The sequence below is a fragment of the Colias philodice genome, chromosome 7, assembly GCF_061535455.1.
Source record: "Colias philodice isolate Cphi_HAF_F1 chromosome 7, ilColPhil1 Martin Lab GWU primary, whole genome shotgun sequence".
Lineage (NCBI taxonomy): Eukaryota > Metazoa > Arthropoda > Insecta > Lepidoptera > Pieridae > Colias > Colias philodice.
The window spans coordinates 8334688-8346911 of NC_143092.1; the positions used below are offsets into that span (position 1 = coordinate 8334688).

At 33.2% G+C, this 12224-nt stretch overlaps 3 protein-coding genes and 1 non-coding gene across 15 annotated transcripts in view; all 4 read left to right on the plus strand.

The window, feature by feature from the left end:
* Nucleotides 1–1048: 1048 nt before the first annotated feature.
* LOC149487217 (uncharacterized) lies at nt 1049–3130 on the plus strand. Its single transcript, XM_089697130.1, has 5 exons — nt 1049–1153; nt 1300–1466; nt 2022–2210; nt 2555–2702; nt 3026–3130. Exons 2-5 carry the CDS (start codon nt 1392–1394, stop codon nt 3127–3129), a joined length of 516 nt encoding a protein of 171 aa, XP_089553256.1. The 5' UTR covers nt 1049–1153; nt 1300–1391; the 3' UTR covers nt 3130.
* Nucleotides 3131–4385: 1255 nt separating this feature from the next.
* Nucleotides 4386–4457, plus strand: TRNAH-GUG (transfer RNA histidin (anticodon GUG)). Its single transcript has one exon. It is a non-coding gene; the product is annotated as a tRNA-His (tRNA).
* Nucleotides 4458–4868: 411 nt separating this feature from the next.
* The window catches only part of LOC149487219 (uncharacterized protein CG43867), a 251570-nt gene continuing 244214 nt past the window's right edge, over nt 4869–12224 (plus strand). For 7 of the 12 annotated variants that reach the window (XM_089697522.1, XM_089697516.1, XM_089697519.1 and 4 more), the window contains exon 1: nt 4870–5178. The gene's annotated coding sequence lies outside the window, so the exon portion shown is untranslated. Of the gene's footprint in view, nt 5179–12224 lie in introns of all 12 variants that reach the window. The other 5 variants (XM_089697509.1, XM_089697513.1, XM_089697510.1 and 2 more) reach the window with 1 other exon arrangement.
* Nucleotides 7208–8189, plus strand: LOC149487220 (uncharacterized). Its single transcript, XM_089697131.1, has one exon. The coding sequence runs from the start codon at nt 7324–7326 to the stop codon at nt 7960–7962; it is 639 nt and encodes a 212-aa protein (XP_089553257.1). The 5' UTR covers nt 7208–7323; the 3' UTR covers nt 7963–8189.

The following is a 12224-nucleotide window of genomic DNA, read 5'->3' on the forward strand; positions in this document are numbered from 1 at the left end:
ACCATTGTTCTGGGGTCTACAAAATATCCTCTGCTTTATTATGTGACATTCGTCATAAAGTTTTCAAGGAAAAGGATAACACATATAATCTGAGAGACTCCTTCCATTTACAGAATTTTGCTCTAAAATATCAGGCGCTACTTTATTATTAGGTACCTAGGTACATTGAGTAGATAATAACCCGTATAACCCTGTAAGTAAGCCTGTAATCTGCAAAAGCTGATAAAAGAAAGCTGTCAGATTTGACGTTATTGAAGAAATGTTGCCTGTAAAAATATTAAGCTTCAGATAGTTGTTTACATAACAGGCGACTTTCAGGCGCTTGTGAGCTGTGACTCATTCGTGTACATCGATTCGCGGAGCTTTGTAGTATATTCCTTACTTTGTGAGTGTTCAGGCGACCTACGAGAATATTATGTTACAATCTTGCTCCTGAAATAGAGGTTGTGATTTCGGTTATGTATAAAGCCGCGTATAAACTAAGCGCGGCAAACCATCGAACATAGGCGCGCGCGGCGGCCGCGCACTATGTAGACGGGATCGCCGCGCGCGGCGACGCGAACATTGCCGCGCTCGAACGTGCCGCGGGGCGATCCGCTCACTGTCGGTTTTTGAGACCGCATCAAAGGAGCTTCAGGCGTTCGCTCGCGCGCCGTGTGGACGGTTTGTAGTTTTGGTGATTCGGCTCGCGCGGCGTCTACGTAAAAATGGACAACGAAAAGTGCCGTTTACTAATACAATTGTATGGCGCTAATGAATTTTTGTGGAACAGCAAATCCTCCCAATACCACAATAAATCGCTGAGGTATGATGTGCGGGTAGAAATCAGTAAGAAAATGGATATACCTATTCCTGACTTGAAAAAGAAAATGACTACACTTTTGGCGTCCTACAGAAGAGATGTTCGTGATGGATCGCCTGCCGCGCGCGGCAACTACGTTCAACTTAAAATATATCTACATATTGGCTCGCGCAGCAAATGAACGTCAACTCTGGTCGAACATTGGCTCGCGCGGCTGCCGCGCTTAATTTATACGCACCTTAACGTTAATAGCGGTGTAATGTACATACATTGAAATTAATTGTGTTGGAATATTGACTGCGTTATTTGTTAATCGAAGTTAGATAAATTTGGGATATAGAAGTGCATTAGGTATGATAAATGATAATATGGTTATTTGGGTAATGCAATTTTATTTTAAGTTTCGGTTGTAAAACACAACTAAGGAAATGATACATGTTTTCAGCATGTGTCTTCTTAGATAATTTTGTATTGTGTTTGTTTATTTTCTATTGCAGGCATTGGATTTTGGGTGAAAGCCTTATCTGGCTCTTAATAGCAGGAAAAATTTTTTACTGCTGATGATTGATGTCCTAATTTCAGAATTAACATGACGTGTTCTCAAGCGAGTTGTTTTTCTATAAAACTCGAGACTGGGTGTCTAATATGGGCCATTTGTGGTATCGTAAGTATAACACATTAGTTGTATAATGTTTGGTCTAGAAATTAGAAATTTGCAATTTATTTAAAAAGTTAATTTTGTGATTATTTTTTATTTCAAGGGCTTATAATTGCAACGCAACGCCCAGACAAAGATTTGAAATTAATTTTTTATATAGAGCTAGATTTTCGCCTGCGGCTTCGCACGTACGTGTAAATATAATGAAAATCGGTGCAGCAGTTTACGTTATTTTTTGCCGTACAGACGCAGCGTAGTACCACAGACTAATAATAATATACTGGTAGTAATTTGTTTAATAAAATGTATGATTAAACCTGTTTGATGCTTAATCCGAATCTCTTACAAACAAACAAACAAACAACAAATAAAAATACTTTATTGTGCACCAGGACATAAAAATTACAAAAGCAATTACATATTTAAAAGAAAGAGACACAGTTGAGCACAACAGGCGGTCTTATCGCTAAGACAGCGATCTCTTACCTGCATTTAATCCTATAAAAACTAGAGCATTATTTCGTATTAGTGATGATAGTTATGACATGTTTATTCTTACAGATCATTTCAGGCATAGCAGCAATATTCTCATTTGGTGTTATATTCTATACTGAGTACTGCGAGACACCCAGTGGCGACGCTCTTGGACATGCTATTGGTGAAATATTCATCATCATAGTAATATTTTTTACTTGTGTAATCATAGTATCATTTATATTTTCGGTACTTCTGCTTGTTGGAGTTGTTAAGGTAAACTATTGGAAAAACATTTTTTATGCTATACTGTACTAGTTATATCCTAATTGTAGAATTAAAGTAGTTAAGAAATTTGTTAAATGTAATTCTTTTAAAAATGGATGCTCTACCTACGTGGCATCATCCGCACTCAAAAGACAATTTGCGACATTTTTTTGTGCTTCGTTTCTACTATTGCATTGGTCCAAGCATAGGTAAATGAATCAGTTTTTCCTGACATACATACATCAAACAAATTCTTTTACTGTACCATATATACGATGATTAAAATGATGATGTATCTTATAGTACAAGCCAAAATATTTACTTAGATATTCTAATAATTGACCTTTTTGCAGAGAAGGACGTCTTACCTGAGAGCATACTTAATATTTGGCGTGGTGATTTCTTCATTCCTTTTATTCGTATTTTTTCTTCTATCGATGATAATTGGACATGCATTTGATATTTTCCTGCTAAATTCTCTTATCTTCTTTTTATTTTTAGGTAAAGTTATCTTTCGGTACTTATGAAACTGCTTCTAAGCTTTATTTTAGATATTTAGTTTTGAAATGCGATTATAAATGAGATTTTTTTTAACTGAATAGAAAAATTTCGACTACGAGGAGGGATTCGCACCCGCGTTTTTTGCTAACTTTACATAAATTATAAATGTACCAATTATTCTTAATTGAGGAAGGTACTGAACTCTCAAGCATTTTTATCTATTTTTTTTTATTTTCTCTGATATTTTATTATTTTGGTGATGCTCGCTGGATATTAAACTTGATATTATAGTACAGAATGTTAATAAATTAATTATTTTACAGGTTTATATTCTCTTATATTACGCATGGTTCACATGACATACATAAAATTCAGAGATGAAGGTTTGCTTCAACAGAACTCAATTCAACACAAGACCATCGTGTAAATAACAATTGTTCGCTTGTTGTTCGCAATCTCGCATTAAGGGTACTTTTTCACTAATAATGTGCAAGAATGTGTAGCGGGGAATGTGTCTAAGCACCCTAAAAATATGTTGCTTGAAGATTGATTGCATTTTTGCACAGATGCTTACGTATTCTTTTTATTATCTTGTGATATGGATAGGACAATAAAGTATTTGTAAATAAAAATTATAATACATAATATAATTTATATTAATAACTATGTATTTATCAGTGTTGAATGTTGACTAATAAATAAAATCCATATTAATGTAACAGTTTGTACATATTATAAATTTGGGCATACAAAATAGGTACCGTCACAGAATAATAAGTAGTAGCTAGCTACTTTTGTAATTTGTATTACTGTTGTAATTTGTTAGCTTATTTAACTATTTAAATGCTTAAAAAATAATAAAAACTTGTTGTTTTACCTTAGTTTGTTATTTATTTTCTCTACATTGAATACCCTATTACTTAATTATTTATTCGTAAAAAAATAACACCTCACCTAATTTATGGACTAAGCTGCAAAAGCAATATAACATACCTAAACAAATTGGAACTTGCATGGATGAGTGACAACACGAAAAATTAAAGTGATAGCCATATATCTTTGGAAAAACTTATTGCTTAAAACCATAATAATGGTTAAAAACAAAAAAAAGGGAATATGAAATAAAAATACTTTCTTCTAATATCGTCAAGTTTTAATTTATAATCTGTGTGATACATTACTTATATACATTTACAATTATTATTACAATACAATACAATACAAGTACATGCGTGTACAGCTACTTACATCAACAAAATAATTATTTTCATATAAGATTTGAAAACTACCTAACTTTATAATAATTAATATAGGTAGTTATTATTTTAAATAACTTGAGGGATATTACATACTAAGTTTACATACCAACTCATAGGTCACTGAAAGAAAATGGTTTATAAATTCATCATCACTAACTATATGATTATTATTTCCCGATTGCGGGGATATTTTTTTCGAGTGTATGTAAATAATTTTCCACCACCACCACCACCACCACCACAGACCACTTTTCGATAGGCAAGCAATTATTGGCATATTTGTTAATAAAAAATACGTCTCATCTGGTTATCAGATCGGTGAAGGACGGTCTCCCACGGGCTCTCCTGCAATATCGAGTTGTGAAACTGGTCCAATTCAAATTTACTATTCGAAAATTTCAAGCTTGTAATGTATACTCCGATAGCCGTGATCGTCTAGTGGTTAGGACCCTACGTTGTGGCCGTAGTAACCCAGGTTCGAATCCTGGTCACGGCAGTGTCATACACTGTTACGGCGGAGTTTATTTTTTTAATTTCACTGTTCAAATATTTTAATTTACATAAAAAAAAGAATATCTTTTTATTGGTAAAATAATACATTTAACATATTTTTTTAATTCATATTTCCACTCCACTATCAAGCAATAGAAAATAATGTACGACTAAATATTTGCAATTCTTAAAATAATAACAAGTGTTTTGAACAACATGATAAAATACGATGTTTTTTATTTTTACAAAAACTAAAATTTATTACTTATCATGCCATCTAGTACTTAAGCACTGAACTAGGTTTGCCACACATGCTCCGTGTCAAGTTGACTCGTAGTGAAGTTGCGTATTCCCGTTGACCAGATGGCGCTAGCAGTCTTTGTTTTGGTTCATTCACGCACCGCAGCTGTTTGCTATCGTAGAAATCTGTGAGAGAAAAGGAGTGGTGATTACACTGTCTTTGCCAAAAAAATACGTTTTTTATATGGTTCTTGGCCACCTAGAGACTTGTACTCCTACTATGTGATACAGTTAGTGATACCCGATAATGTGTAGCGTTTGCAGTGTCGAAAAACATTGATAAATGTATTAATTAACGATGTAAACGTTTATCATGACGTTTACTATGATTTTCGCGTGTGTGCGTGTGTACTCAACGTGACGGCATTGATGTTGGCTGCCGAACCGACTTTTTAACGGAATAAGTATCTTGGATGTTGATTTTGGTAAGTAATGGGAATTGTTTTGACCAAATATAACCTAAAAGGGTCCCATTCACGCTTGCACTTGTGACTGTATATGCATAAGTAGATGTACGATGACCTCGATATTGCGGTGCCTATCGTTACTCTTTTGAAAGGCAATTTCTCGTGTCAGAGGTTTTTTGTTACCAATGAGTATTGTCTTCTAATGAAAATGGTTCATTATTTTAAAATGTTTCTCCTTTTATTCAACAAATCGCAATTATAACTGCGTATTTTTTTAAATAGTTTTTTAATGAATCTAAGTTTAAATTAAGTTATTTTTTTCGTCATTGGTAAATGGTAACACTTCGCAAATATCTTAATATTTGCGAAGAGTGTTTCTAAGGCTATTGATACACAATAAAAAAACTATTGATAGAGCATAGAGATAATATTATGTACTAGAACATACATATTATCTCAATGTGATAGAGTCGGAAAGACTCTGGGTAGGTAAGTAGGTTTATCGTGAATGAGATAGAGCTAGATCGTAAAATTACCTAAAATTTTCTGCTTATTAGGCATAATCACTAGCACATACCTAGGTAATATTTTTTGGAAAATCAACAGGTTCGCCAAAAAACTCTACCAGGCATTTACGATAAATATTGGTAAATCCTATTTATTATTGAGGTTCTGACGAATAAAAAATAAGAAAATGACGCTTAAAATATTCCTAAATAAGTAGGTACCTAACTAATGTGAACTACCTAGTTTGCCATTCACCAGATTTTATTTTAAAATGTAAATTTTCTACATACCTATTTTATTTGTTTAAGTAAGTACCTAATTTAAATATTATGTATTCATATTATATTGTAGTGAAGGAATTAAAATGCACGACAAAACGTAATATGAACATACCTATTTAAATTTAAAAATGAAATTATAATACATCTAGGCACGTTAAGTAGGTATTATAATCCATACCAAGGTTGCATGAGTAGGTTTCTTGTGATGAAGTCATAGCCAATACAAGTTTAGGAGTTCCACTGTATTTTGTTGTACATTTCATACAAAAGCTTTATCGTGTTAAAATGTTTATGCAAGGTTTATGCAAATACATATATTATCTAAAAAGGTGTTATACCTACCTATTTGATTTATTTTTAGATACAAGATTGAAAATATAGGTTATGCTCTATTATCAATGACTAATTGTAGGTAGACCGTATATTTTAGTTAAATTAAAAAGGAAGCCTACAACTTTTTAAGTATTTTTTTAATGAGGGCTTAATATATACGTAAATATTTAGCAAAACAACACTTAGATAATAATATATTGTATTGAACTCTATCTTCTACGTAAACATTGTAAGCTTATAAAGAATTCATAGAGATAAAAAAAACGCTAAATGAAAACTGTCACTCACGACTCAATAAAGATTATTTCGTCACAGACAGGATTATTTATTTTATAAATAATATAGGTACCTACTTATGTTAATTAAATATAAAAATAATTCGCTAAACAAAAATCTTGAATTATTAGTATGCAGTATAATTAGGTCGCATTCATAGCTACATTCGGTATTAAAATTGGAATTAATATGTATTTGATTAAATTATAGTCGATGTTAATGTTTTCAAATTAATCGTAGATACCTTAGGTTGATACTTACTCATAAAAAAAAAAACAGTCTCAATTTATTTAGAACACAATTTCTATATTGAAGTAATAACAAAATCGAAATATATACCTATATGAATCAAAGAATAGTTAAGTAGGTATTTTACTATTTAAAGCAAATTTTAAATTTGCCACAAAATTCCAAGATTTATGTACTTACGTTAACATATGTTTATTTTTGGTGGCATCATTTATAAAATAGATATTAATTCATAATTCATTAATCAGTTATCAGAGATGACTCAATTCATGGTCCATTAATTTATATTTAATACTATTGGCTTCTGATATATATAACCTTTACAGTTGCTATCCACGTGATTCATAAAAAACCTTGTTTAAAAAATTAAAAAAAAATATTGACACCAACACCAACGTCACCGCCAAACTTCATTCAATATCTCCGTTTTTTCATCAAAATTCTTCGTTATCAGAAAAAACGCGCGTCCAATATAATAAGAAATGTGCTAACTTTGTTCAAACGTGAATCGAGCAGGATGTTTGGGAAAAAGTCATCTTCGAAGTCAGGTCGAGATTCGTCAAGTCCAGCTAGTCCAAGACCCAGCCCGCGGTCAATAGACGCCCTTCCTGAAGTCGCTCTGGCCGCCATCGCGACGTACAAAAAGCAAAAGGAAGTCGGCGACTTTATGACTTTTCTTCTAGCGGCGCTCGAACGGAATTCAGAATGGCTCAATGCTGTCGTAGGCAAGCAACCCAACTTTAAATGCGCCTTAATGGTCGGAGCCGGACCGAATAGATTTCAGCTGCAGGAAGTAATCTATCCCGCGAGCGAAGCCTGTGTCAAACTAGAAGTGGAACTTCGAGATTCCGAAGATTACGACAAGTTGGCGATCGCGGCGATCTTGAAACTGTCTAACGTGGAAATCGACAATTTATTGCGGTACATAAAAACGCGCCTCCACGAAAATATCGTCCTAAGAGACGATTTGATTAGAGGCAAGGCGATGGGCGTCACCTTTGCTGTACTAAGACCGTTCTCTGATAAGCAATACCGAGTTATGGAAAGGATCATAATTGGTAATTCTTTAAAATGCCTCACTCCCACTAAGAAACGCAGAAGAGACGAGAAGTCTATAATACGGTCACCGCTAAAGAGGATTAAACGAGATATTTAAACCTCACGATCAATAATATACATCAGCAAAACCAACGTAGAATGTAATGATTGTAATTTGGATTGGAAAATGGGACGCTCATAGTAAATTATGCACACTTTTGCACTGATAGTTTCCGATTACCGATGATTTATTGTGTGGTAACGAACCATTATGAAGATAAATGTAACAATATTCAATTACATATGACGGCACTTACATGTATATAAACGCTGGGAGCGATGCTTGCAATTTGCAGGTGATAAATAAGTCTGATTATTTCATACTATACTATTTAAAAGCCGAGTTTTAATATGGAATGTGATAAAGAAAATGATGATGATAACATATGATAATAACCAGTACATATGAGCATGTCAACTTAAAATCACTAAAGCCGAAATATCAACTAACTATCATTATTTCAATGCTATGCAGGTATAAAAATATGTCATCGCTTTAAACGAGGCTAAAATTTAACAAATTACTAAATTTCGATGTAACATGCAACAAAATAATGTTCTATATATTTAATACCCCTGATGCCAACTTCACCGCCGTTGACCAAAATAAATGTAGTTAGTAAAAGTTCGCTTTGGCTCTAGCGGGAAAGATCAATACCGTAGAATCAGGGCAGCAGTGCACATTTCTAACTCGTAATGAAAATCCTGCACACATTGGCTTTAAATTTTATATCAACTATTATAGAAACGAAGCTCTGTATAGGTTTCGTTGTTAAAGTGGCATTAAAGTGAGCTCGTTCAGGGCGATGCGATAAAATGAAGTTTTATTTTTATAGAACGGTATTTGGAGATCTTAAACTACTTTTAATGGTGTAGAGTCGATTGCGGATATTCTTTGAACACCTGCTTCGTGGCTAGCGCGTGGAGCTTTACAAACTGGGCAGGTCTTTGTATGAAGTCAGACCTTTTATTGGGCACAGATGATAATCTTCGATGTCGCGATAAAATGCATCTGTCTATAATAAGGAGACTTTGATTTAATAGATATTTCGGTTTTGTAGTTCAACCAAAACTCATCATTTACTCTAGATATAAAGCTTTAGCTACATCCATCCTTTATAAACATTGTACCACGCCTATCTATTGTGTATACGCGTAAGGTTATATTTATTGGTATGAGAAACGTCTCTGAGCGGGGACCACAGTCAGCAGTGTTTCCGCTATCACGATTTGCCTCCTGCGATCTGATTATAGAAGGAATAAATCAATTTGAATGATTGCGTAACTGGGGCCGATCCTTGGCCCTTTTTCCGGGCCTTGTAAGGATTAGGGGCGCTGACCGCTGGGTAATTGGCGTAATAGTTATGTGATTTATGACCTAAGATTTACGGTCTCCATAATAATAAGCTACTGTTAACGCTGATTGGCTCGCTTTGTGGACCGGTTTGTATTAAATTGATTAGCGGGTATTGTTCCAAGTTTTTGTTCGGCAGTTAACCAAATGTCTGACTGCTATGTTGGTTATGAATTTAGTTTTTTATCATTAATTTAAGAGCAGGTTGCAGGGTACTTACATCAAAGCAAAGTCCACGAATAAAACCGCGGGCAAAAGATAGTAAATGGAAAATAGGTGTTAAAAAATTGAATTTTACTAGACGCCATATGTCGCCGGATAGCGGGCAAAAAGCTTAACTTTTGCATATTTCATTTTCACTGTTTCGTGGTCATCATTTGCAATTCAACTCAGTTATATATTTCGTATAGATTTAATTAGTGTTTAATATAAATTCTGTTCTCATTGTAAGTATTGCTAAACACGAGTTAAAATTCGTAAAATAGGTAAGTGTCGTTTGATAACTGGCAACATAAAGAATATATCCTAATCGAATTACGCTATACTTGATTTATTTTCAAAACAAGTGCGCTTAACCCATTGAGCCCCGAACGGCCCGATCGGTCCACGACACAATAGATTTTCTATTGTGTCTGTGATTCCGGGGCCTGAGTTATTACAAAGTAAACATCTCAGTAATATCCGTGAAAAGGCACGTGTGAACAATGGTCATTGTATCAGTAAACTACATATTATGATTATATTGTTACACTTCTAAATGGGTTGTTGTTATCTAAATATTTTCGAATGATGGAGTAAATATGACTACGAGTTTTACAACGCTGGATGAGTATCGAAGTAAAAAACAGATCTTTTGCCAATTTATGATTAGCTAAACTTATAAAATTACAATTACTTACATGGTTTAAAAAAATATATGCTAATATAACACTTGACACTAATATTATAAAGCTCAAAAATTCTGTAGTAGGTACCTACTAGTTCAACTTGAAAAAATATTTTAAATGTTGGATTGTGCTTTTATCGAGGAGAGCTATTTAACATCACGCTACGATCAATAGCTCCACTCCACGATTGAAAAGTGTTGCAAAAAGGGCAAAAATATCCCTTTAGAAAAGGCGAAGAGGTCAGCTAGAACTAAAACGAGTATACTTCTCTGCAAAGGCATATATTTGTTAGTTTACTGCTGAACTGATTTTGGAGAATTTTAAGAAGGTAAGTTTATGATAAAAATTTAAATATGTAGTACCTAACTAGTAACTTATTTTTACACGCTTTATATTAGCTTCACCTGTATGTTTGTAACCGACTTCTTTGGGCGCGATTTTGACCCACTTTAAACGGCCAGATTTCGTTCAAACTTTGTAGATTTATTGAGGACCGTACAATACACTAATTTGCTAAAAATTTTGTATTTTTTAGTTCGGTTTTCTATAAAAAGCGTATTTTTTAGTTTTTTTTTAACTATTATTATTAAAGCTTAACTAAATTGTCTTCAAATAAATAATATTATATTATGTATCTGTTTCTATGACCATTTATAATGAAATTCCAGTAATGGAATTGCCGTTGTATATTTTAGCTAAATGATTTACATATAGCTGTGTTGTTGTTATTATAATAGAAACCGCTCCGTCTTGTTTGGGTTTTAATAAATGCAAATTTTAAAATTACATTTTAACCTTTAACAATTCGTAGCTAGTTATTATAAGGTTTTTGCTATGAAAATGATGTGGTTTTTAGTATTACAGAAGAAAGGGACAGTACAAAAAACAAAAAACACTATTTTAAATAGGTATCTGCTATTTCTAACCTCATCTTCACGAATATCATTATATTAATTAGTAAGACGCATAGAATGTTCTTTATGTCGTTTTCTTCTTTTACCCACCTATTTCCATAATACAAATATAGGAAATGGCGCTCTAAACTAATCAAAACCCCCATAATTGGGTGAACGTTACATTACAGAGTGCAACCGAGATAAACACATAAAAGGTAACTGCCGTTCAGTTAAATTTTTATTTTAAACATAGAACGGGATTTTGATGGCCGCCCCCGTCGCGAAAAGCCGTTATTTTAAGATTTAGAGCCACGAACGAAGATCGTCTAGAATCTTAGTATGGTTAAATCAAGAATTTTCATTGCGAAAATGTTTGATTTAAACGACATTTATATGAATTATTGTACGGTTTCATGTTTTGATGAAAGGAAATGCAAATTGCACCTGTCGTATTAGAGGGTAATATAGTAACGCTAATTTGGTTTCAGACTGAAATCAGGAAGCAATTTTGATATGGTGATTTCACGGTGTATAATAAGCTGTATGTCGGCAGTTATTATATGTGTAATTGATGTACGTTTGGAATTTTGCCCACCTTTCTAGTGTGGTTTCCGCGATGTTAAAACTGAAATATCAAGTATTTAAAATAGGATATATTTGTTTTCAGTTCTCAAATGTGATAGAGATGCAATTATGCTGATATTAACATGACGATTTTCCCATAAACAACGATAATATTCTCAATTTGAATTTTTTTGTTTAATTTTCGGATAAGAAAAAATAAATCTAGAGATTTTTCTAACAATATTATGGCTACTTTGAATGAATGAATGTTTACTAGGCTTCCAGGCTCCAGCATGTCCCTACTTTAATACTTTTCATCCTAAACTACGCTATGAATGTGAAGATCGTCCTTTCCGTAGACAGTTTTGCCGTTAAATAATAAATGTATGCCTTGTACAATTTTTTATAACAGACCTATAAAAATTTGTCATTCAACAGTTCTTTGTTCATTCAAATAGCCTATTGACCGTTATAGAACTAAATGGGCTTTCCCAATTTATCTGCGCTATTATAGTAAATTATCATAACGGCGTGTTTAACGGGCCTCTCGAATTGAGATATTCCCAATGCAGCATTAAATTGGAAATACATTTTTAGTAGGTACAATTTGATAAATGTA